General features: G+C 44.0%; 1 protein-coding gene across 1 annotated transcript; it reads left to right on the top strand.

The window, feature by feature from the left end:
- The first annotated feature begins 357 nt into the window (after positions 1-357).
- Positions 358-3,923, top strand: LOC123410937 (heme oxygenase 1, chloroplastic-like). Its single transcript, XM_045103860.1, has 4 exons — positions 358-1,086; positions 2,832-3,055; positions 3,486-3,593; positions 3,689-3,923. The coding sequence occupies exons 1-4, from the start codon at positions 645-647 to the stop codon at positions 3,779-3,781; spliced, it is 867 nt and encodes a 288-aa protein (XP_044959795.1). The 5' UTR covers positions 358-644; the 3' UTR covers positions 3,782-3,923.
- Positions 3,924-27,678: the final 23,755 nt, after the last annotated feature.

Genomic DNA, 27,678 nt, shown 5'->3' with positions numbered 1-27,678 from the left:
CAATAATAATTTACCTAAATTTTCATTCGTGAACCTAGAAGTTGGCAATACTCATCATCACACATACTCCCTTTAAAAAAAAATGCATACTCCCTTTGGTCTTGGGTCAGAGGATAAAGAAATGGACGAGACCGTCGCCCCACTCGCCGTCATGTGCTGGCCCAATGGCCCTCCCGTGCCCTTGCCCCCCTGGCCCATCCGTCATAGCCCACCTGCGCCTCCCATCCTCTCGACCCTCGACCCCACCACTTCCCCCTCTCGAACTCCTCCCACTGACACCTCTACCCCACACCACCCGACCCCACGCGTCACATTCCGATTCCCCACCTCCTTCCTCTTCTCGCGAAAAAAGAAAGAGGAGAACGGAACCCCATCGTCTTCCCCAAGCCGGAGCGAGAGAGCGAGAGAGAGAGAGCCTCACCCGCACGCCATTCCCCGCCGTTCCAATCCCCCGCGCGATTAAAAATCCAACAAGCCGCAGTATTCTATCCCCATCCCGCCCCCCACCCCCTCTCCCTCCTCCGCGCGCCCTCGCCCCCGCACCAAGGCCGCACTCCAAAGCAACCGCCCGTCGCTATCGCCATCGGCGACCCCGCCTTCCCGGGCACGGAACCCTAGCGCGCTATAAGAGCACCTGCGCACCCATGGCGCCCGCGGCAGCATCGGCATCGGCATCCATCGCCGCCATCGCCCAGCACCACGCACCCGCGGCCCCGCGCGCCTCCGTCTCCGTCGCCGCCGCCGGGAGGAACGGCGGCCTTTCCGTGTCGGTAGGCGTGCGCCCCGTGCCGGGGATCTCCGTGGTCAACTCGCAGCGGAGGAGGATGGTCGCGGCGGCGGCGGCCACCGAGATGGCGCCCGCGGCCAGGGGCGAGGGCGGGGGGAAGCCGTTCGTGGACGAGATGAGGGCCGTCGCCATGCGCCTGCACACCAAGGACCAGGCCAGGGAGGGGGAGAAGGAGCCCCAGGCGCCCCCCGTCGCCAGGTGGGAGCCCACCGTCGAGGGCTACCTGCGCTTCCTCGTCGACAGCAAGCTCGTCTTCCAGACCCTCGAGGACATCGTCGACCGCGCCGCCGTCCCCTGGTGTGAGTGATTGCAAACCCTCCCTGTTGGTCTTCCGTGTCTTGCTTTTTGACCAGTTAAATTTTGCGGCCCGTGTGCAACTGCAGTGTGTGGTGGCCTGGTGTGTGGTGAATTGTTTGACCACAACAGTCCATTCACAGTTATTTTCTTCTAGCGCACTAAAACCGAGTGTACAGATAGGGAACCAGGATTGGGACAGGCAATACCATTTTTTGGCCGCGTTTGTTTTGACTTTTGTGAATCGTTCTGATGTTTGCGAAAGATACCTTGTCCTAATCCTAATCACGGTTTACTAATTCAACCTATGGTATGCTCAGATTTTAGGACTATTATGATTGCTTTTGCTTTCAATGAATTATATATACCTATTTATTTAAAACCAGGTATCAGAATGGTGTTCGTATTTTGCTGTTGTAAACCTGTGATTAGATGTACTTAACAACCAAGACTAGTGGCAGATCGAGAGTTTGCAGTGGAGGTTATCTAATTAAATTCAAGATTCAAGACACAAAACTGTAATAAGTGGATGCTGGCACAAAATTAGTGGCGCATCCAACTATATGCCTGGGAGAGATCATGTTCGACTCATAAGTGTTTCTACAGCATTCATCATTCATGTATCTAAAATGTTCTAGAGGGAACACTTTGCTTCATACTTCCCAGTTTGAAGTGTTTTCTTCAGTAATTTTCAGTGATGGCAAAATACTGCTCGTATATCAAGCTATCAACTAAAAAGTATTGGGAGCTGGTGCATTTCCATTTGCATTTGCGTTTGATTGGTATGGTGTATTTGTTTGCTTAACATAAAAGTATGCAACCATATTGGCATACTGATTTTTCCTCTGTTTGACAACCTGTCGAAATCTTCTCTGTTCCACCTTCTTTGTGCATGGTGGATTCTTCCCGTTTAGAATGATGACTGAAGCCTTTCAATGCCTTCTTCTGCAATACTTTAATCTTTGTTGGGGTGTCGCTTAGTGCTTACCCGGGGTTTGGTAGCTGGCAAGACAATTTATGCAGGTACCTTTCACAACACTGTTTACAGTGTTCTCTGAAACAAAAACTGTTTACAGTGCAACCTTCATCTCCCTGTGTCTGAATGGCTCTTTCTCTTGTAGCAAATTTTAGTTTCATGTGCTGTTGTTATAATGTCTCTTCTGATATTGGTTATGGTTTGGTTTGGCCGCTTGGGTGTGAGAAATTTGTTATCTTGTTGTTTATTCTATTTTTTGCAACAAAAATAATGGCTAGCGCAAAACTACTCCCTCCGTCCCATAATATAAGAGCGTTTTTGACAAAAACGCTCTTATATTATGGGACGAGGGAGTAGCAAACAAATGGTTCGAGATTGATAACAGTACCTACTGCTGTTGTAGTTTTATATCAAAATTGCCAATGTCTAGATTGTCTATTTGGTTTGGTGATCTTTTATATTTTCTTTTTCCATTTGAACCTGTGAAATCTATGTTTGTTGACTTTGACGGCACCTTTAGTTGCAGAGTTCTATCGACAGTGACACTTGTTACTTGGTTAAAACTGGAAAAAATTAGCAAAAAAGTGGACGGTACTTCGTTTATTCTGTTTTAGAACAATAAACGCCATGATCACTGAAATCTCATAGTAGTACCGTGGCAGTTTATATATTCTGTTTCTTCATTTAGGTTCTTCAGGAAAAATCTGGAATGTTTCTTTCATCATTGTTAGCTTGATGCTGCTGATTGACAGACATGTTATGTATGCCTTTCAGATGCGGATTTTAGGAATACTGGGTTAGAGAGATCAGAGCCACTGAAGAAAGATCTGGAATGGTTCACGGAACAGGGTCACACCATTCCAGAACCAACTGCTGCTGGTACTGCATATGCTTCCTATCTGGAAGAGTTGTCTGAGAAGGACCCCCAAGCATTTATCTGCCACTTCTATAATGTGTACTTTGCTCATACTGCTGGAGGCCGAATGATTGGCAAAAAGGTACGTCTTTGCAGAAAATAGTCTTGTACTAGAACGTTCATCTGACTCAAATAGTGTGTGTTTGAATGGCTCCACATATTGTTGTAAAGAATGTGTTCACTGTTAATGCTGGTTCTTAAATTGCATTCTTCTGGTTGTGCTGATTGAAATTCCAACAGTAGGCAGACATGTGGTATTATTACTGTATGTACTTCGTTGGGGAGGCTCACATTGTATATACATTTACTTCAATAACTGGGACTTGTGCTAACTTTATATTCATCCTATAGCTCTGTCCATTTCAGTTTGAATCTTGAATCCTGTTTTTTTAGTTTTCAAATCATAGCATTGTGTCAGTCTGTAGTCCGGCTGTGTGGTGTGAGCGAAATTTATTTGTTCCTCGATGAGTTGATATCCTTTAACGAGTAATCATGTGCTCTTTTCATTTCAGGTTGCTGAGAAGATTCTGAACAAGAAAGAGCTGGAGTTCTACAAGTGGGAAGGTACCCTGTCTCAGCTGCTGCAGAATGTCCGCACCACACTAAACCAAGTTGCTTCTGTAAGTCCAAGAGCTCTGATCTCATGCTCTAATTCCTGTCTGCTCGTTTGTTCTCACGACGAATTGGTCTTTAATCTGCTTACATTTGCTATCAGAGCTGGTCTCGGGAAGAGAAGGACCACTGCCTGGAGGAGACCGAGAAGTCGTTTGCCTACTCAGGGGACCTCCTACGCCAGATATTCACCTGAGCCAAGAACGATCTCCATTACGTTTCACGATGAACATTGTAAATACTAAGCCATGTCTGTGCACCGGGGAGGAACATGCTCTGCCGGTTCTGAACTGCCTTTCAATCAAATTGTCATATACTAATAATCCGTCCATTGCATCTGCCTGGTCTTTGCCCTTTGCCTTTTGCTGATCCATACTTTGGCCCCGTTTGCTCCACGGGCCTTACGTTCTATAAGGATTGGTCCATCTTTTTTTTTGGGTTGATAACAAGGGTTGGTCCATCTCTGCACTCGTTTTGACGTTTTGTGAGCATTGTTTAGCGGCTATTCCTCCGAAAATCATCTTCTGAGCACGGGCTCAGATGATCCCGCTCACGAATAAAATAAAAAGAAATACTAAAAAAAATTCAAAAAATTTCAATTTTATTTTTTGTAGTAGACAATTTGATGCGTAAGGTCCGTTTTAAATTTCATATCATTTGGACATCTGAGCAGCTCTCAGCAAAAAAGACAAATCGGATCAAATTTTTTTATGAACAATTAACCTTAGTTAACCTTTTTTACAGACCCAGATTTTGTCTTTTTTGATGAGAGCGCCTCAGATGCCCAAATGAACTCAAAATTGAAATGGACCTTACGCATCTAATTATCTACCAGTTCTTTTTGAATTTTTTTAGTATTTGTTTTGATTTTTTCCGTTGAAGCGGGTGCGGATGCACCCGAGAACCGTAACGTGGCTCTCCTATTCCTCTTCCTTTTGTTCCTCACCTTATTCCAAGTAGAATAGTTAATGTAGCACACATTTGAATTCTGCCATCCTAGTATCGTAGCCTCACGACAACACTTGTGAGATGTCCGAATAAGGCTACGATACCCAAGTAAGGGGACATCCTAGTAATAAGGAGACATCCTATAGTTATGTGTGCTGGACTGCAACCGCCTAGCGCTAGGTGGTGTGGGAGTTGTGGCAGCTAGGGTTTCGCATTTAAAATTCTTGTAGCTTGTCAGGCTCTGAATTGCGTTTTGTGAAGATTACTACATTGATCCCTTGTCAACGCGTGCTGGAACGAGTGGTAGCCGTCCATTTTCAGTCTTGTTTCTACTTTTCATCTACTCTAGTTTTTAATGGCTACAAGAACATCTACATCCGGACCGTTCATACCTATCTCAAATGCCCCGGCAGGCTAACCGGTCACTGATCGATCATAAAAACAACCGGTCACAAAAACGTGACCCAACCGGAGCCCTTAAAAGGGGCCTCAAATGTCCGGACTAATCAACATCCCTCATATTCAGCTCAAATATGAGGGAGCCTCGGCACGGCCGTTTGGCACGCACTAGTTAGCATCGATCTTACGTATATTTGTCCTCATCTGTTCGCCAGAACAAACCCTAGCCACTTCATTCCACTCCCATCTGCCACCCTTCGGCGATCTCCGACCTTCTCCGACATGAAGGACAGCGGGTCCGACTCCGGCCAGTCTGGATCCAACGACTAGGGGGGGGGGGGTCGTCCCCTGTGGAATGGAGAGGCAATGTCGGTTCACATTGCACTCCGCCGCTTCCCCGAGGACAGCGCCCGACCGGCGACAGGATCTGTTTGCCGCGACTCCATAGTGTCCGCTCAGCGGGTGCTCGGTTCCTCTGGGGCGAGATCATCGAGGTCCCGACGGGCGGATGTAGGATCCGAAGTATGTCTAGGAGGGGGGGGGGGGTTGATTAGACTACTTGATCAAATAAAAGCTTAGCCTTTTCCCAATTTTAGTTGTGGGTCAGTTTTAGCAACTATGACTAGTCAAGTTCACCCTACACATGCATATCTAAGAGTATTACAGCGGAAGGTAAATACATGCAAATGCAATGTAGAGGGTAGGGAAGGAAGATCAAACACAAAGGTTGACATGGCGATTTTTGGCGTGGTTCCGATAGGTGGCGCTATCGTACGTACACGTTATTGGAGACTTCAACCCACAATGGGTAACGGCTGCGAGAGTCCACAGAGGGCTCCACCCACAAGGGGTCCACAAAGAAGCGGCCTTGTCTATTCCATCATGGCTTACGTCCACACAGGACTAGCTTCACTCACGGTAGATCTTCACAAAGTAGACGATATCCTTGCCTGTAGAAGCTTCTTGGTTCAACTCCACAACACGAAGTAGGAGGCTACCAAGCGACACCTAAGCAATCTTGGAGGCACCACCCTCTAAAAGGTAATAGACACGGTAGAACGATGAACTCCTTGCTCTTGTGCTTCAAAAGACAGTTTCCTCAACACTCAATCACTCTCTCACAGATTGAGCACGTGTAAGAGAGATTGATTCTGTGGAAAGCAACTTGGGGAGGCTAGGGATCAAGTTTCAAATGGATGGATTGGAATCTCTTGATATCAATACATGAGTAGGTGGCTCTCTCTCAGAAAAATGGATCTCGCAAGTGTGTGTGTGTGTGCTTAGAGTGCTTCCTGTGCGAGTGAGAGGAGGTGGAGGGGTATATATAGGCATCCCCTAAAATCCAACCATTACAACATTATTGCCCAACTCAGTGACACCAAAATGAATCTCGGTGGTACCGAGTTGCACTAAATGTGGCAACTTTTGAATTCTCGATGAGGCCGATATATGAATCTCGATGATACCGATACAATGACCTAGGGCAGTTTCTAAATCTCGATGATATCGAAATTCTGATTCTTGAAATGGAGACACCAGAAAGTTGGTCAGTGTCTTTCAGTGGCACCATGTGAAACTTGGTGGTACCGAGAGATTAGGGTTTGCCAAAGGATCTATCACTGGGAAAATCGATAGGGCCGAGTGGGAAAACTTGCTGGCACCGATTTTGTTGTTTTGGCTTGGGACAGAGATTTTTGTGCGAGAAATGTTGAGTATTTTTGGTGGCTATCTCTAAGCACTCGAGCAACCAATTAATCACAATACCTCACCCCTTTTAATAGTATTGACTTTTCTATGGACTCAAAAGTGATTTCTCACAAATGTACAATGTAGAGTCCTCTTGCTTGAAGCTTGAGTCAATCCTATTCCTTTCCTTGCATCAAGGGGTTTCTCCTCACAATCCTTTAGCCAATGCATCTTTAAACTTTTCTTAAATATACTTGGATAAGATCATTAGCTCAATGATACATATGTTGTTATTAATTACCAAAACAACCTTAGGGAGCAATTGTGCTTTCAGCGAACAATCTGTCCTTCCCCATCACCGGCCTGAGGGACTTCGAGTCCCACCGGGAACGGGCTATCCGTCGTTGGAAGGAGAGGTTAAGGGTCTCGATGCCTATCTCGCGGAGGAAATGGCGGAGGCGGAGGCGGCTGATGCGGCGACGCAGGCGACCGCATAGGAGGAAACCATCCGCGCTCGCATTTTGAAGAAACGACAGCGGAGGAACACGCGTGCCCTTGCCCGCAAGCAGAATCAGACTGTCCGTAAAATGGCCGGGCTTCCATCGAAGGAGGTGAGTGACAGCGAGGATAGGTCGGATGATGAGTAGATCCGACTCGCTCCGTATTGTATCTTTGACCGATACTTTGATGGGAAGGATGACAAGGGCTCCGGAAAAGGCAAGGGCAGCCATGGCTCATGCCACCATAGCAAAACATGCCAAATTTTGGTAGTCTGATGGCATGTTGGTAGTGATGGAGTAGTCACACGATGTGTATAATGCATCGACGTAGTAGTTGCATGGTTTGTATGAATTTGAATATTAAATTTGAGGTCTTCGGTTGTAGAATGCATTATTTGAGACGTGACAGGTCAGTCCCCGCGGACGCGCCCGGGCCGGATTTGGAAGTTGCGGCTGTAGATGCTCTAAAGCCACCCAGTCTCGCGTGTGTGAGACTCGTGTGAATTATAATCACATTGTAACCCTATGTGTTGGTAGCGTGCTTAACCAACCCTCTTCTTCCACCAACTATAAAACCTAGCATTGGATCCCCATATTGTCTCTTCTGTTGCTAGTGATAAATTCAGCCAATTGTAGTTCAGTTCGTGACAATTGCTACCGATATCTAGTCGATTCTTGGCAGCGGAGTGGATCCGGGCGTCCTGGAGGTTGGGTTCGGTCGTGAAATCCCTCTTCGGTCTTGGGTTCCGGCGGCGGCGGTTCTTCAAAGGCAGTGTGGAGTTGCGTAGTCCGGGTGCAATCACAACATCAACCTGATTGCCAGTGAGCATTTCTTTGGTAGTAAAATTCGAGCTCCCGATCTTTGACTGTGCGCCGACGACAAGTGAATGCGGCGGTAGACCAAGGATGAGCATGAGGCAGTAGACTAAGGTCACCGAGCCTAGTGATACAACCGATTTGTAGTTGGATTTTTTGAAACTAGACATTAAGACTCCATAGCGAAATTAAGATGAGGACATGAATAAGTTTTAGGATTTCCAGGCTAAAATAAACAATAACTTCATTACCACACAGAAAAACTTTGACAAGATACAAGAAACTTCAAGCATTTGCTCTTAGATCCAGACTCCGAAGAAGGGGTTGATAACAAGTTTGTCCAAGAGAGTGTTCAGCGGAGGAACACACAAAAGCAATCACATGTAATAAGACCCAACTCCACCTTCTGCAGCTATGCCCGACAGAACTCCGCATGCAGCAATGGGAAAAATCATCTTACAGGTCACACTGGAAAGGAGGTTAATTTGGATGGCACACCAAAAGTTCCATACATGCAACCCTAAGATGGACACTACTAAAGATGTGGCTCGAGGGGAACAACAAACACAACTCCAAGTAGATGATTGTGCTAAACAAGAATGGTCTAATGGAAATTTCAAAAGGCAAAGACCAAATACCCCTCTAGATAATAGAAGAAATGTGTTGAAAGTCAAACCAGCAAAACTATACATCTCTGAATTTGTCAGAGTGGACCCTGACTCTTGGATTCAAAACTTGAAACAATACTTTGTTGTTGGTAGAACTCCTCTGGAGCACAAGACCGACTTTTCTATCTCTTAATTAAAACTTCCGGTTGTCCAATGATGGAGAGGCATCGGGTATCTGATAGCAATATACCCTCGCAACAAACTTCAACTATTGTTGTGTATGTGGATCAGTTTGAGCACCTGCTTAAAGTCATGAGAAAGTAAAACCCAACTATACCCAATGACTATTATGTCATTAGCTTGTTATCTAGATTAAACTCGTACATCACAAGCCATGTGGAAGGCTATAAACCTAAAGACATGCAGACAACAATTTTATATGCTAAAAGAATGGAAAAATAAAATATTACAACTCCGTCCAGGTCTTATGATCCCCTGCCAAAGAGACAGGTGGTGTTTGACCAAGCAAAACCACCACTACCAGTTCCCTTGTAGAATAGGAATATTGTCATGGCCTTTGGTATCACTAATTCCCCTTCTACTTCCCAAGCTCTCATGAACGTTGCTCTTAGGCCATTCTTGAGGAAATGTATAAAAGTGTTCTTTGATGACATCTTGGTATTTAGTCCTTCTTTAGAGACCCACATAGAATACTTAATAGACGTGTTTGAGGTACTTAGGGTGAACAACATGTCATTTAACTTCAAAAAATGCTCTCTTGGAATTACTAAGGTGGAGTACCTTGGACACATATCCACTAGGATCGAGTAGCTAATTACCTTGTTAAAATTCAGGCAATAAGTCAATGGCCAGTGCCTAGGAATGTCACTGAACTAAGAACATTTTTGTGCCCGAGTGGGTATTATAGAAGGTTTATACATGGCTATGGAATCACGTCCAGTCCACTCTTTAATGATCTCAAGAAAGACACTTTTGTTTGCATAAATGAGCAAGACGTTGCATTCGAGGAAATTAAAAACAAGCTTGTTATTACACCTATTTTGGCCCTCCCTGACTTTCAAAAGCCCTTTATTTTGGAATCTAATGCTAGTGGCTATGGAATTGGGCCAGTTTTGAAGCACCCGAGGATGCCCATTTCCTACTTGAGTAAATCAATTGTGACAAAGGCTATAGATTGATCCACTTATGACAAGGAGGCCTTAGCCATAATTGAAGCATTGAAGAAATCAAAACACTCCTTCCTGGCTTCTTCTTTGGTTATCATACCATACTAGGAGAGCCTGAAGTACATACAAGAGCAGAAACTTACTGAACACATAAAACACAAGCTCTTGGTTAAGTTGCTGGGTTACAACTACAATGTGGAGTATAAGATAGAAAAGAGAGCATGGTTTTTGATGTGCTCTCCAGAGTCAAATACATGGTCTCAATGTTAAAAATAGTGTTGGTTTACCGATGTGGATTACTGAAGTAACTAAGAGCTATAAGAATGATCCTAAAGTGAAAGATCTCATAGAATATGGTGCAATTAAAGTCGATGTAAACTCCCATTACTCATACAAGCATGGAATTCTTAGATATGATACTAATATTGTGGTAGGCTGCAACACTAACCTCAGATAGGACATCACTGCTACATTCCACAAGTCTAAATTGGGAGGCCACTCTCGGGAAGTAGCAACTTATCAAAAAGTTCATCTCCTCTTTCATTGGCATGGATTATAGCAACATGTAATTGAGATTGTGAGCAACTACCCTACTTGTCAAGTGAACAGACCTGAGCACACACCCTACCCTGGACTACTTTAACTCTTGCATATCCCTAATTTTGCTTGGGCACATATCAACATGGATTTGTGGAGGGTTTGCCAAATTCGTAAAAGAGAGATATGCTTTTGTTGGTTGTGGCAGATTCAATAACTATGCACACTTATATCTATGAAGAACCCCATTAGAGTGAAATCTGTTGCTAGGGAATTTTATGACACAATGTTCAAACTACATGGCTTGCCTTGTGTCATTGACACTCATAGTCATACAATATTTACTAGTAAGCTCCGACGACAATTGTTCAAGTTGTTGGGGAACGTTGCATGGGAAACAAAAATTTTCCTACACACACGAAGGCCTATCATGGTGATGTCCATCTACTAGAGGAGATTAGGATCTACGTACCCTTGTAGATCGCACATCAGGAAGCGTTAAGAAACACGGTTGATGTAGTGGAACGTCCTCACGTCCCTCGATCCGCCCCGCGAACCGTCCCGCGATCCGTCCCACAACCCGGGAGAAGTAGATGAGTTATCCGGCAGCGTGACAACGCTTCGGTGGTGGTGAGGATCTACTCCTGTAGGGCTTCACCCGAGCTCCGCAGAAATACGATCTAGAGGTAAAACTATGGTGTCTAGATCTGAGTTGCACGTGGCAAAAGTTGTCTCAAATCAGCCCTAAATCACCACTATATATAGGAGGGAGGGGGAGGAGGCTTGCCTTGAGGGACAAGCCCTCAAGGGTGCGCCGGCCAAGGGAGAGGAGGAGTCCTACTCCAATTAGGATTGGAAAGTGGAGTCCTTCTCTTCCTTCCCACCTTTTTTCTCTTTTTCTTTGCTTTTCTTTCCTTGGCACCAAGGCCCTCTTGGGCTGTCCCACCATCCCACTAAGGGCTGATGCGCCACCCCTAGGGCCATTGGGCTTCTCCCGGGTGGGTTGCCCCCCTCCCGGTGAACTTCCTGAACCCATTCGTCACTCCCGGTACATTCTCGGTAATGCCCGAAAACCTTCCGGTAACCAAATGAAGCCATCCTATATATCAATCTTTGTTTCTGGACCATTCCGGAAATCCTCGTGATGTCCGTGATCTCATCCGGGACTCTGAACAACATTCGGTAACCACACATATAACTCAACTATACTAACCACATGGATCCTATCTTGGACTTCATGGCCTCCAGTCATTTGTTGGAAATATGCCCTAGAGGCAATAATAAATTAGTTATTATTATATTTATTTGTTCGTGATAATCATTTATTATCCATGGTATAATTGTATTGATTGGAAACTCAAATGCATGTGTGGATACATAGACAAAACACTGTCCCTAGTAAGCCTCTAGTTGACTAGCTCGTTGATCAAAGATGGTCAAGGTTTCCTAACCATAGACAAGTGTTGTCACTTGATAACGGTATCACATCATTAGGAGAATCATGTGACGGACAAGACCCAAACTATGAACGTAGCATATTGATCGTGTCGTTTTATTGCTATTGTTTTCTACGTGTCAAGTATTTATTCCTATGACCATGAGATCATATAACTCACTGGCACCGGAGGAATACCTTGTGTGGATCAAACGTCACAACGTAACTGGGAGACTATAAAGGTGCTCTACAGGTATCTCCAAAGGTGTCCGTTGAGTTAGTATGGATCAAGACTGCGAATTGTCACTCCGTGTGACAGAGAGGTATCTCGGGGCCCACTCGGTAATATAACATCACACACAAGCCTTGCAAGCAATGTGACTAAGTGTAAGTCACGGGATCTTGTATTACGAAACAAGTATAGAGACTTGCCGGTAACGAGATTGAAATAGGTATGTGGATACCGACGATAGAATCTCGGGCAAGTAACATACCGAAGGACAAAGGGAATGACATACGGGATTATATGAATCCTTGACACTGAGGTTCAACCGATAAGATCTTCGGAGAATATGTAGGATCCAATATGGGCATCCAGGTCCCGCTATTGGATATTGACCGAGGAGTACCTCGGGGCATGTCTACATACTTCTCGAACCCGCAGGGTCTGCACACTTAAGGTTCGGCGATGTTTTAGTATAGTTGAGTTATATGTGTGGTTACCGAATGTTGTTCGGAGTCCCAGATGAGATCATGGACGTCACGAGGGTTTCCGGAATGGTCTTGAAACAAAGATTGATATATAGGATGGCTTCATGTGGTTACCGGAAGGTTTTCGGGCATTACCGGGAATGTACCGGGAGTGACGATTGGGTTCCGGATGTTCACCGGTAGGGGGGCAACCCACCTGAGGGAAGCCCAAAGGCCCTAGGGGTGGCGCACCAGCCCTTAGTGGGTTGGTGGGAAAGCCCAAGAGGGCCTATGCGCCAAGCAAAGGAAAACCAAAGAGAAAGAAAAAAAGAGGTGGGAAGGAAGAGAAGGACTCCACTTTCCAATCCTACTTGGACTAGGATTGGAGTAGGACTCCTCCTCCCTAGCCGGCGCACCCTTCAGGGCTTGACCCTCATGGCAAGCCTCCCCCTCCCTCCCATATATAGTGGTGATTTAGGGCTGATTTGAGACAACTTTTGCCGAGTGCAACTAAGATCTAGACACCATAGTTTTACCTCTAGATCGTATTTCTGCGAAGCTCGGGCGGAGCCCTGCAGGAGTAGATCCTTCACCACCACCGGAGCGCCGTCATGCTGTCGGAGAACTCATCTAATTCTCCGTCTTGCTTGCTGGATCAAGAAGGCCGAGATCCTCTTCAAGCTGTACGTGTGCTGAACGCGGAGGTGCCGTCCTTTCGGCACTAGATCGGAACGGATCGTGGGACGGTTCACGGGGTGGATCGAGGGAGGTGAGGACGTTCCACTACATCAACCGTGAGGGCTTCCTGATGTGCGATCTACAAGGGTACGTAGATCCAAATCTTCTCTCATAGATGTACATCACCATGATAGGTCTTCGTGTGCGTAGGAATTTTTTTGTTTCCCATGCAACGTTCCCCAACAGTGGCATCATGACCTAGGTTCATGCGTAGATGTTATCTCGAGTAGAACACAAAGGGTTTTGTGGATGGTGATGTTCGATTTGCTGTCCTCCTTAGTCTTTTCTTGATTCAGCGGTATTGTTGGATTGAAGCGGCCCGGACCGACATTATTCGTACGCTTACGAAAGACTGGTTTCATCGATTCACATGCAACCTCGTTGCATAAAGATGACTGGCGGGTGTCGGTTTCTTCAACTTTAGTTGAATTGGTTTTGACCGAGGCAGTCCTTGGAGAGGTTAAATAGCAATTTGCACATCTCCGTTGTGGTTTTTGCGTAAGTAAGATGCGATCATACTAGATACCCATAGCAGCCACGTAAAACATGCAACAACAAATTAGAGGACGTCTAACTTGTTTTTGCAGGGTATGCTTGTGATATGATATGGCCAATGACGTGATGTGATATATTGGATGTATGAGATGATCATGTTGTAATAGTTAATATCGACTTGCACGTCGATGGTACGACAACCGGCAGGAGCCATAGGGTTGTCTTTAAACTAACGTTTGTGTTTGCAAATGCGTTTACTATATTGCTAGGACGTAGCTTTAGTAGTAATAGCATAAGTAGCACGACAACCCCGATGGAGATCATGGTGTGGCGCCGGTGAAAAGAAGTTCGTGCCGGTGCTTTGGTGATGGAGATCAAGAAGCACATGATGATGGCCATATCATGTCACTTATGAATTGCATGTGATGTTAATCCTTTTATGCACCTTATTTTGCTTAGAACTACGGTAGCATTATGAGGTGATCTCTCACTAAAATTTCAAGACCAAATTGTGTTCTCCCCGACTGTGCACCGTTGCTACAGTTCGTCATTTCGAGACACCACGTGATGATCGGGTGTGATAGACTCAATGTTCACATACAACGGGTGTAAAACAGTTGCACACGCGGAACACTCGGGTTAAGCTTGACGAGCCTAGCATGTGCAGACATGGCCTCGGAACACATGAGACCATGAATCGCATAGTTGATATGATTAGCATAGAGATGCTTACCACTGAAACTATTCTCAACTCACGTGATGATCGGTTTTGAGTTAGTGGATTTGGATCATGTACCACTCAAATGACTAGAGAGATGTACTTTTTGAGTGGGAGTTCTTAATTAATATGATTAATTGAACTAATTATCATGAACATAGTCTAATGGTCTTTGCGAATTACGATGTAGCTTGCGCTATAGCTCTACTATTTTTATATGTTCCTAGAGAAAATTTAGTTGAAAGTTGATAGTAGCAACTTTGCGGACCGAGTCCATAAAACTGAGGATTGTCCTCATTGCTGCGCAGAAGGCTTATGTCCTTAATGCACTACTCGGTGTGCTGCACCTCGAGCGTCGTCTGTGGATGTTGCGAACATCTGACATACACGTTTTTTGATGACTACATGATAGTTCAGTGCATAATACTTAATAGCTTAGAAGCAAGGCGCCGAAGACGTTTTGAAACGTCGCATAACATATGATATGTTCTAAGAGATGAAATTGATATTTCATGCTCGTGCCCTTGTTAAGAGGTTTGAGACCTCCGACAAGATTCTTTGCCTACAAAGTACAGGAGAAAAGCTCAAATCGTTGAGCATGTTCTCAGATTGTCTAAGTACAACAATCGCTTGAATCAAGTGGGAGTTAATCTTCCAGATGAGATAGTGATGGTTCTCCAAAGTCACTGCCACTAAGCTGCTAGAGCTTCGTGATGAACTATAACATATCAAGGATAGATATGATGATCCTTGAGTGATTCACAATGTTTGACACTGCGAAACTAGAAATTAAGAAGGAGCATCAATTATTGATGGTTAGTAATACCACTAGTTTCAAGAAGGGCAAGGGATAGAAGGGATACTTCATGAAACGGCAAACCAGTTGCTGCTGTAATGAAGAAACCCAAGACTGAACCCAAACCCGAGACTAAGTGCTTCTGATATAAGGGGAACGGTCACTAAGGCGGAGCTACCCTGGATACTTGGTAGATAAGAAGGCTGGCAAGGTCGACATAAGTATATTTGATATACATAATATTGATGTGTACTTTACTAGTACTCCTAGTAGCACGAGGGTATTAGATACTCGTTCGATTGCTAAGTGATTAGTAACTCGAAGTAAAAGCTACGGAATAAACGGAGACTAGCTAAAGGCGAGGTGACGATAAGTGTTGGAAGTGTTTTCCAAGGTTGATGTGATCAAAAACCGCACGCTCCCTCTACCATCGGGATTGGTGTTAAACCTAAATAATTGTTATTTGGTGTTTGCGTTGAGCATGAACATGATTGGATCGTGTTTATTGCAATACAATTATTCATTTAAAGAGAACAATGGTTATTCTATTTGCTTGAATAATTACCTTCAATGGTTTATTAAATCTCGATCGTAGTGTTACACATGTTCACAATATTGGTGCCAAAATACACAAAGTAATAAGGATAGTACCAATTGCTTGTGGCACTGTCGCTTGAGTCATGACGGTATAAAATGCATGAAGAAGCTCCTTGCTGATGGATCTTTGTATTCACTCATTTTTGAAACGTTTGAGACATGCAAACCATACCTATTGGTATAAAACTCCATGCAGATGGATTGTTTGGACTCACTTGTTTTTGAATCACTTGAGACATGCAAAATCATACCACATGGAACAAGAAAGTAACTTGTTGGATACAATACATTTTTGATGTGTGCTGTCCAATAAGTGCCGAGGCACGCAGTGGATATCGTTATGTTCTTACTTCACTGATGATTTGAGTAGATAGAGGAGTATTTACTTGATGAATCACAAGTCTGAAATAGTGAAAAGTTCAAAGCTATTTCAGAGTGAAGATCGTCGTGACAAGAGGATAAACTATCTACGATAAGATCATAGAGATGAATATTTGAGTTGCGAGTTTTGGTACACAGTTAAGACAATGTGGAAATTGTTTCGCAGTTCATGCCACCCGGAACACCATAGTGTGATGGTGTGGACGAACGTCATAGCCACACCCTATTTGATATGGTGCATACTATGATGTCTCTTATCGAATTACCACTATCGTTTATGGGTTATGCATTAGAGACAACTGCATTCACTTTAAATAGGGCACCGCGTATTTCCGTTGAGATGACACAGTATGGACTATGGTTTGTAGAAACCTAAGCTGTCGTTTCTTGAAAGTTTGGGGCTGCGACGCTTATGTGAAAAGTTTCAGTCTGATAAGCTCGAACCCAAACCGGATAAATGCATCTTCATAGGATATCCAAAACAGTTGGATACATCTCCTATCTTAGATCCGGAAGCAAATTGTTTGTTTCTAGAAATGGATCCTTTCTCGAGGAAAGGTTTCTCTCGAAAGAATTGGGTGGGAGAGTGGTGGAAGTTGATGAGGTTAAAGAACCGTAACTTCAACCAGTGTGTAGCAGGGCGCAAGAAGTTGTTCCTGTGGCACCTACACCAATTGAAGTAGAAACTGATGATGGTGATCATTGAGCTTCGGATCAAGTTACTACAAACCTCGTAGGTTGACAAGGTCGCGTACTACTGCAGAGTGGTACGGTAACCCTGTCTTGAAGGTCATGTTGTTGAGCAACAATGAACTTACGAGCTATGGAGAAGCGATGGTGGGCCCGGATTCCGACAAATGGCTGGAGGCCATGAAATCCGTGAGAGGATCCATGTATGAAGACAAAGTGTAGACTTTGTAAGAACTACTTGATGGTCGTAGGACTATTAAGTAAAGATGGATCTTTAAAATAAAGACAGACGATGATGGTGAAAAGTCACCATTAAGAAAAGCTCGATTTGTCGCAAAGATGTTTCCGACAAGTTCAAAGAGTTGACTATGATGAGGCTTTCTCAATCATAGCGATGCTAAAAGTCTGTTAGAATTAGGTTAGTAGTTTTTGCATTATTTATGAAATATTGTACATAGGATGTCTAAACATTGTTTCCTCGACGGTTTTCTTGTGAAAAGGTTGTATGTGATGCAACCAGAAGATTTTCTCGATCCTAAGGATACTAACAATTATGCAAACTCCAGCGATCCTTTTATGGACTTGTGCAAGCATCTCGGAGTTGGAACATACACTTTGATGAGATGATCAAAGTTTTTGGGTTTGTGCAAGGTTTATGAGAAACTTGTATTTCCAAAGAAGTGAGTGGGAACACTATAAAATTTCTGATAAGTATATGTGGGTGACATATTGTTGATCAGAAGTAATGTAGAATTTTTGTGAAGCATAAAGGTTGTTTGAAAGGGTTTTTCCAAGGAAGACCTGGATAGAGCTACTTGAACATTGAGAATCAAAGATCTATGGAGATAGATCAAAATGCTAAACAGAACTTTCAAATGAAAATGCATGGCTTGACAAGTTTTTGAAGGAGTTCAAAATAGATCAGCAAAGAAAGAGTTCTTGGCTGTGTTGTAAGGTGTGAATATGAGTAAGACTCAAAAGCCCGACCACGGCAGAAGAAAGAGAAAGAACGAAGGTCGTCTCCTATGCCTTAGCCATAGACTCTAAAGTATGCCATGCTGTGTACCGCACCTGATGTGTGCCTTGCCACAAGTCTGTTAAAGAGGTACAGACAGTGATACATGATTGAATCACTAAATAACGGTCAAAGTTATCCTTAGTAACTAATGGACTAAGGAATTTTTCTCGATTATGGAGGTGGTTAAAGAGTTCGTCATAAAGGGTTACGTTGATGCAAGCTTTGACACTAATCTGAATAACTATGAGTAGTAAAACAGATTCTTATAGTAGAGTAGATATTTGGAGTACTTCCGAATAGCACGTAGTAGCAACATCTATAAGATGACATAAAGATTTGTAAAGAACACACGGATCTGAAAGATTCTGAACCGTTGACTAAAACCTCTCTCACGAGCAAGACGTGATCAGACCCCAGAACTATATGGGTGTTGGATTCGTTAAAATCACATGGTGATGTGAACTAGATTATTGACTCTAGTGCAAGTGGGAGACTGTTGGAAATATGCCCTAGAGGCAATAATAAATTAGCTGTTATTATATTTGTTTGTTCGTGACAATCGTTTATTATCCATGCTATAATTATATTGATTGGAAACTCAAATACATGTGTGGATACATAGACAAAACACTATCCCTAGTAAGCTTCTAGTTGACTAGCTCGTTGATCAAAGATGGTCAAGGTTTCCTAACCATAGACAAGTGTTGTCACTTGATAACGGGATCACATCATTAGGAGAATCATGTGATGGACAAGACCCAAACTATGAATGTAGCATATTGATCGTGTTGCTTTATTGCTATTGTTTTCTACGTGTCAAGTATTTATTCCTATGACCATGAGATCATATAACTCACTGGCACCGGAGGAATACCTTGTGTGGATCAAACGTCACAATGTAATTGGGTGACTATAAAGGTGCTCTACAGGTATCTCCGAAGGTATCCGTTGAGTTAATATGGATCAAGATTCGGATTTGTCACTCCGTGTGACGGAGAGGTATCTCGGGGCCCACTCGGTAATACAACATCACACACAAGCCTTGCAAGCAATATGACTAAGTGTAAGTCACGTGATCTTGTACTACGGAACGAGTAAAGAGACTTGCCGGTAACGAGATTGAAATAGGTATGTGGATACCAACAATCGAATCTCGGGCAAGTAACATACCGAAGGACAAAGGGAATGATATACGGGATTATATGAATCCTTGACACTGAGGTTCAACCGATAAGATCTTCGGAGAATATGTAGGATCCAATATGGGCATCCTGGTCCAACTATTGTATATTGACCGAGGAGTACCTCGGGGCATGTCCACATAGTTCTCGAACCCGCAGGGTCTGCACACTTAAGTTTCGGCGATGTTTTAGTATAGTTGAGTTATATGTGTGGTTACTGAATGTTGTTCGGAGTCCCGGATGAGACCACGGACGTCACGAGGGTTTCCGGAATGGTCCAAAAACGAAGATTGATATATAGGATGGCTTCATTTGGTTAACGGAAGGTTTTCGGGCATTACCGGGAATGTACCGGGAGTGACGAATGGGTTCTGGATGTTCACCGGGAGGGGGGCAACCCACCTGGGGGAAGCCCAAAGGCCCTAGGGGTGGCGCACCAGACCTTAGTGGGCTGGTGGGACAGCCCAAGAGGGCCTATTCGCCAAGCAAAGGAAAACCAAAGAGAAAGAAAAAAAGAGGTGGGAAGGAAGAGAAGGACTCCACTTTCCAATCCTAGTTGGACTAGGATTGGAGTAGGACTCCTCATCCTCCCTGGACGGCGCACCCTTGAGGGCTTGGTCCTCAAGGCAAGCCTCCTCCCCCTCCCTCCTATATATAGTGGTGATTTAGGGCTGATTTGAGACAACTTTTGCCGAGTGCAACTAAGATCTAGACACCATAGTTTTACCTCTAGATCGTATTTCTGCGGAGCTCGGGCGGAGCCCTGCAGGAGTAGATCCTTCACCACCACCGGAGCACCATCATGCTGCCGGAGAACTCATCTAATTCTCCGTCTTGCTTGCTGGATCAAGAAAGCCGAGATCATCGTCAAGCTGTACGTGTGCTGAACGCGGAGGTGCCGTCCGTTCGGCACTAGATCGGAACGGATCATGGGTCGGATCGCGGGATGGTTCATGGGACGGTTCGCGGGGCGGATCGAGGGACGTGAGGACGTTCCACTACATCATCTGCGTTTCTTAACGCTTCCTGCTGTGCGATCTACAAGGGTACGTAGATCCAAATCTTCTCTCGTAGATGGACATCACCATGATAGGTATTTGGGTGCGTAGGAATTTTTTTGTTTCCCATGCAATGTTCCCCAACACGGGCCCACCATTGCTTCTTCATAATTCACATGTTCATTGTTGTCCAACAACATAATTGATAAGACAGGATTACCGTACTACTCAGGAGCAGTACGTGATCTTGTCGACCTGCGAGGTCCGATAGGAACTTGATCCGAAGTTTCATGATCATCATCATCAACTTGCTCCTCAACAGGCGCCGCAACAATAGGGGTTTCCCCTTACCCCGCGTCACCATCTAGAGGGATTAGAGGTTCGACAACCTCATCAAGTTCTATATTCCTCCCACTCAATCCTTTCGAGAGAAACTCCTTCTCAAGAAAAGCTCCGTTTTTAGCAACAAACACTTTGTCCTCGGATTTGAGATAGAAGGTATACCCAACTGTCTCTTCTGGGTAACCTATGAAGACACACTTTTCTGCTTGGGTTCCAACTTTTCAGGCTGAAGCTTTTTGACATAAGCATCATATCCCCATACTTTAAGAAACGACAATTTTGGTCATTTGCCATACCACAGTTCGTATGGTGTTGTCTCAACGGATTTTGATGGTGCCCTATTTAAAGTGAATGCAACTGTCTCTAATGCATAACCCCAAAACGATAACGTCAAATTGGTAAGAGACATCATAGATCGCACCATCTCTAATAAATTACGATTACGATGTTCATACACACCATTACGCTGTGGTGTTCCAGGCGGTGTCAACTGTGAAACAATTCCACATTGTCTTAAGTGAGCACCAAACTCGAAACTCAGATATTCACCCCCACGATCAGACCGTAGGAACTTGATCTTCTTGTTACGATGATTTTCAACTTCACTCTAAAATTGCTTGAACTTCTCAAACGTTTCATACTTGTGCTTCATCAAGTAGACATAACCATATCTACTCAAATCGTCAGTGAAGGTGAGAAAACAACGATATCCGCCGCGCGCCTCCACACTCATCGGACCGCACACATCGGTATGTATGATTTCCAACAAGTCACGTGCACGCTCCATTGTTCCGGAGAACGGAGTCTTAGTCATCTTGCCCATGAGGCATGGTTCTCACGTGTCAAGTGAATCAAAGTCAAGTGACTCCAAAAGTCCATCGGAATGTAGTTTCTTCATGCGCTTTACACCAATATGACCTAAGCGGCAGTGCCACAAAAACATGGCGCTATCATTGTTAACTCTAACTCTTTTGGTCTCAATGTTATGTATATGTGTATCATCGCTATCAAAATTCAATATGAACAATCCTCTCGCATTGGGTGCATGACCATAAAAGATATTACTCATAGAAATAGAACAACCATTATTCTCTGACTTAAACGAGTAACTGTCTCGCAATAAACAAGATCCATATATAATGTTCATGCTTAACGCAGGCACTAAATAACAATTTTTTTAAGTTCATAACTAATCCTGATGGTAAATGAAGTGAAACTGTGCTGACGGCGATTGCATCAACCTTGGAACCATTTCCCACGCGCATCGTCACTTCATCCTTCGTCAGCCTTCGCTTATTCTGCAGTTCCTGTTTCGAGTTGCAAATATGAGCAGCAGAACCCGTATCGAATACCCAAGCACTACTACGAGAGCTGGTTAAGTACACATCAATAACATGTATATCGAATATACGTGATTTTTCCCTGGCCGCCTTCTTATCAGCCATATACTTGGGGCACTTGCGCTTCTAGTGACCCATACCATTGCAATAATAACACTACGTTTCAGGCTTAGGTCCAGCTTTGGGTTTCTTCGTCGGATTGGCAACAGGCTTGCCGCTATTTTTGGAATTACCCTTCTTTCCTTTGCCATTTCTTTTGAAACTAGTGGTCTTATTCACCATCAACACTAGATGCTCTTTACGGATTTCTAACTCTGCGACTTTCAGCATCGCGAATAACTCGCCGGGTGACTTGTTCATCCCTTGCATGTTATAGTTCAACACAAAGCTCTTGTAGCTTGGTGGCAGTGATTGAAGAATTCTGTCAGTGATATCCTCTTGCGGGAGCTCAATCCCCAGCTCAGCTAGACGGTTTGAGTACCCAGACATTTTGAGCACATGTTCACTGACAGACAAATTCTCCTCCATCTTGCAAGCATAGAATTTATCAGAGGTCTCATACCTCTCGATCCGGGCGTTCTTCTGAAAGATAAACTTCAACTCCTGGAACATCTCAAATGCTCCATGATGCTCAAAGCGACGTTCAAGTCCCGGCTCTAAGCCATACAAGACTGTACATTGAACTACCGAGTAGTCCTCCTTACGTGTTAACCAAGCGTTCTTAACATCTTGGTCAGCCGTAGCGGGTGGTTCATCTCCCAGCGCATCATTAAGGACATAATCCTTCTTCCCAGCTTGCAGGAGCAACTTAAGATTACGAGCCGAGTCTACAAAGTTGCTTCCATCATCTTTCAACTTAGCTTTCTCTAGGAACGTATTAAAATTTAGGGTGACTGTCGCGTGAGCAAATGATCTACAACACAAATATTTCAAAGTGGACTTAGACTATGTTCAAGATAATTAGAGTTTAACTTAATCAAATTACTTGCTAAACTCCCACTCAAAAAGTACATCTCTCTAGTCATTTGAGTGGTACATGATCCAAATTCACTAACTCAAGTCCGATCATCACGTGAGTTGAGAATAGTTTCAGTGGTAAGCATCTCTATGCTAATCATATCAAATATACAATTCACGCTCTACCTTTCGGTCTCATGTGTTCTGAGGCCATGTCTGCACATGCTAGGCTCGTCAAGCTTAACCCGAGTGTTCCGTGTGTGCAACTGTTTTGCATCCGTTGTATAAACATTGAGTCTATCACACCCGACCATCACGTGGTGTCTCGAAACGACGAACTGTAGCAACGGTGCACAGTCGGGGAGAACACAATTTCGTCTTCAAATTTTAGTGAGAGATCACCTCATAATGTTACCGTTGTTCTAAGCAAAATAAGGTGCATAAAAGGATTAACATCACATGCAATTGATAAGTGACATGATATGGCCATCATCTTGTGCTTCTTGATCTCCATCACCAAAGTACCGGCACGATCTTCTTGTCACCGGCGCCACACTATGATCTCCATCGGTGTTGTCGTGGTACTTATGCTATTACTACTAATGCTACGTCCTAGCAATATAGTAAACACATCTGCAAACACAAACGTTAGTTTAAAGACAACCCTATGGCTCCTGCCGGTTGCCGTACCATCGACGTGCAAGTCGATATTAACCATAACAACATGATCATCTCATACATCCAATATATCACATCACGTCATTGGCCATATCATATCACAAGCATACCCTGCAAAAACAAGTTAGACGTCCTCTAATTTGTTGTTGCATGTTTTACGTGGCTGCTATGGGTATCTAGTATAATCGCATCTTACTTACGCAAAAACCACAATGGAGATGTGCAAATTGCTATTTAACCTCTCCAAGAACCGCCTCGGTCAAAACCAATTCAACTAAAGTTGGAGAAACCGACACCCGCCAGTCATATTTATGCAACGAGGTTGCATGTCAATCGATGAAACAAGTCTTTCGTAAGCGTACGAATAATGTCGGTCCAGTCCGCTTCAATCCAACAATACCGCTGAATCGAGAAAAGATTAAGGAGGGCAAAAAATCAAACATCACCGTCCACAAAACCCTTTGTGCTCTACTCGAGATAACATCTACGCATGAACCTAGCTCATGATGCCACTGTTGGGGAACGTTGCATGGGAAACAAAATTTTTCCTATGCACACAAAGACCTATCATGGTGATGTCCATCTACGAGAGGAGATTTGGATCTACGTACCCTTGTAGATCGCATAGCAGGAAGCGTTAAGAAACGCGGTTGATGTAGTGGAACGTCCTCACGTCCCTCGATCCGCCCCGCGAACCGTCCCACGAACCGTCCCATGATCCATCCCATGATCGTTCCGATCTAGTGCCGAACGGGCGACACCTCCGCGTTCAGCACACGTGCAGCTCGACGATGATCTCGGCCTTCTTGATCTAGCAAGCAAGACGGAGAAGTAGATGAGTTCTCCAGCAGCGTGGCAGCGCTCCGGTGGTGGTGAGGATCTACTCTTTTGCTATATGAAGGGTTTCGTTCCATAAAAAATCAATCGAGATCTTTTTCGTGGTTTCGCCGCCGCCACGAGCCGGAACTTGAGCAGATCCAATCTAGAGGTGCAGCAGGACGATCCTGCCGGGGAAACTTCCCTCCCGGAGGGGGAAATTGTCGCCATCGTAATCACCAACACTCCTCTCGTCGGAGGGGAGGCATCTTCATCATCATATTCATCAGCACCATCTCCTCTCCAATCCCTAGTTCATCTCTTGTAACAAATCTCTGTCTCGCGACTCCGATTGGTACTTGTAAGGTTGCTAGTAGTGTTGATTACTCTTTGTAGTTGATGCTAGTTGGATTACTTGGTGGAAGAGTTTATGTTCAGATAATTGATGCTATTCATTACACCTCTGATCATGATTATGATTATGCTTTGTGAGTAGTTACTTTTGTTCCTGAGGACATGGGATAAGTCATGCTAATAATAGTCATGTGAGTTTGGTATTCGTTCGGTATTTGGATATGCTGTATGTTGTTTTTCCTCTAGTGGTGTTATGTGAATGTCGACTACATAACACTTAACCATATTTGGGCCTAGAGGAAGGCATTGGGGAGTAGTAAGTAGATGATGGGTTGCTGGAGTGATAGAAGCTTAAACCCTAGTCTATGCGTTGCTTCGTAAGGGGCTGATTTGGATCCACTAGTTTAATGCTATGGTTAGATGTTGTCTTAATTCTTCTTTTGTAGTTGTGGATGCTTGCGAGAGGGGTTAATCATAAGTGGGATGCTTGTCCAAGTAAGGGCAGTACCCAAGTGCCGGTCCACCCACATATCAAACTATCAAAGTAACGAACGCGAATCACATGAACATGATGAAACTAGCATGACAGAAATTCCCGTGTGTCCTCGGGAGCGTTTTTCCTCCTATAAGACTTTGTTCAGGCTTGTACCTTGCTACAAAAGGGATTGGGCCACTTGCTGCACCATTGCTACTACTTGTTACTTGTTACTTTTCACTTGAGTGCTTGCAGTTATTACCTTGCTGAAAACCTTTTATCAGAGCCTTCTGCTCCTCGTTGGGTTCGACACTCTTACTTATCGAAAGGACTACGATTGATCCCCTATACTTGTGGGTCATCAAGACTCTTTTCTGGCGCCGTTGCCGGGGAGTGAAGCGCCTTTGGTAAGGAAACATTTATATACTGTGCTGAAATTTATTGTCACTTGTCACTATGGAAAATGTTCCTTTGAGGAGTTTGTTCGGGGTATCCTCACCACGAACGGAAGCACGGGGAGTTGTTCGTCAACCTGAGGTACCTACTGAAAATATCTTTTATGAAATTCCTTCGGGTATGCTTGAGAAACTGCTGGCTAATCCTTTTACAGGAGATGGATCTTCACATCCAGACTTGCATCTGATCTATGTAGATGAAGTTTGTGGTTTATTTAAGCTTGCAGGTTTGCCCGAGGATGAGGTAAAGAAGAAAGTCTTTCCTTTATCTTTGAAGGACAAGGCGTTGGCATGGTATAGGCTATGTGATGATACTGGATCATTGGACTACAATCGGTTGAAATTGGAATTTCATCAAAAGTTCTATCCTATGCATTTAGTACATCGTGACCGAAATTATATTTATAACTTTTCGCCTCGTGACAGGGAAAGCATAGCTCAAGCTTGGGGGAGGCTTAAATCAATGCTATATTCATGCCCCAATCATGAGCTCTCGAGATAAACTATCACTCAAAACTTTTATGCTCGGCTTTCTCATGAAGATCGTACCATGCTTGACACTTCTTGTACCGGTTCTTTTATGAAGAAGGATATTGACCGCAAGTGGAATTTATTGGAAAGAATCAAACATAATTCTGAAGATTGGGAGCTGGAAGAAGGTAAGGAGTCAGGTATGAATTTCCAGTTTGATTGCGTTAAATCTTTTGTTGAAACAAACACTTCTAGAGATTTTAGCGCTAAGTATGGACTTGACTCTGAGATAGTAGCTTCTCTATGTGAATATTTTGCTGCTCATGTTGATCTTCCCAAAGAAAAGTGGTTTAAGTATCATCCTCCTGTAGAAAGCAACATAGCCAAAACCAATCTAGTTGAGGAGAAAGTCATTGCTTTTAGTGATCCTGTTGTTCCTTGTGCTTACACTGAGAAACCGCCATACCCTGCTAGGATAAAGGACTATTCTAAAGCTCCCACTGTGATACGTGGGGGTTACGTTAGATCACTTGCACCCCCTGAGGAGATTAGGGTTGAACCTAGTGTTGCTATTATCAAAGATCTCTTAGCCGAAGACATAGACGGGCATATTATCAAATTCTTTGAGGACTCCGCTAGAATTGCTAAACCTCACGCAAAAGACAAATACGGACCTGTAGTTGGCCTTCCCGTTGTTTCTGTCAAGATAGGAGATCACTGTTACCATGGTTTATGTGATATGGGAGCTAGTGTTAGTGCAATACCCCATTCCCTATATGATGAAATCAAAGATGAGATTGCACCTGCTGAGTTAGAACCCATTGATGTCACTATTACGCTAGCTAATAAAGACACTATCTGCCCTCTGGGAATTGTGAGAGACGTAGAAGTCCTGTGTGGTAAGACGAAGTATCCTACTGATTTCCTCGTCCTTGGTACTGCATAAGATAGCTTTTGTCCCATCATATTCGGTAGACCCTTTCTCAACACTGTCAATGCTCACATCGATTGCATTAAGCAGACTGTCACAGTTAGTTTCGAGGGTGTGTCTCATGAATTTAACTTCTCCAACTTTGGAAGATAACCCCATGAAAAAGAGTCGTCTAGTAGGGATGAAATCATTGCTCTTGCCTCTATTGCCGTACCTCCTACGGATCCTTTAGAGAAATATCTGCTTGAGCATGAAAATGATATGCATATGGATGAAAGAGATGAGATAGATAAAATTGTCTTAGAACAATATCCTATTCTCAAGAATAATCTGCCTGTTGAACTGCTTGGGGATCCTCCGCCACCAATGGGTGATCCTGTGTTCGAGCTTAAACAGTTGCCTGATACTCTTAAGTATGCCTATCTTGATGAGAAGGAGATATACCCTGTTATTATTAGTGCTCTCCTCTCAGAGCATGAAGAAAAGAAGTTACTAAAAACTCTGAGGAAGCACCGTGCTGCTATTGGATATACTCTTGATGATCTTAAGGGCATTAGTCCTACTCTATGCCAGCACAAGATTAAAACTGATCCTGACTTCAACCAGTTGCTCATCATCAAAGGAGATTGAATACTAAGATGAAAGAGGTCGTTAGAAAAGAAATATTAAAGCTTCTGGAAGCAGGAATCATTTATCCTGTTGCTCATAGTGATTGGGTAAGTCCAGTACATTGCGTACCTAAGAAGGGAAGTATCACCGTCGTTCCTAATGATAAGGATGAACTATTCCCACACAGGATTATTACTGGCTATAGGATGGTGATAGACTTCCGGAAACTGAACAAGGCAACCACGGA

This window comes from Hordeum vulgare, chromosome 7H (genome assembly GCF_904849725.1).
Source record: "Hordeum vulgare subsp. vulgare chromosome 7H, MorexV3_pseudomolecules_assembly, whole genome shotgun sequence".
Classification (NCBI taxonomy): domain Eukaryota; kingdom Viridiplantae; phylum Streptophyta; class Magnoliopsida; order Poales; family Poaceae; genus Hordeum; species Hordeum vulgare.
This window is presented reverse-complemented; position numbering and strand designations above follow the sequence as displayed.

Coding starts and splice junctions, on each gene's coding strand:
- LOC123410937 (XM_045103860.1), top strand. CDS start 645: ATGGCGCCCGCGGCAGCATCGGCATCGGCATCCATCGCCGCCATCGCC. Junction 3,056..3,485: donor GCCGAATGATTGGCAAAAAG/GTACGTCTTTGC, acceptor TTTTCATTTCAG/GTTGCTGAGAAGATTCTGAA. Junction 3,594..3,688: donor CACTAAACCAAGTTGCTTCT/GTAAGTCCAAGA, acceptor ATTTGCTATCAG/AGCTGGTCTCGGGAAGAGAA.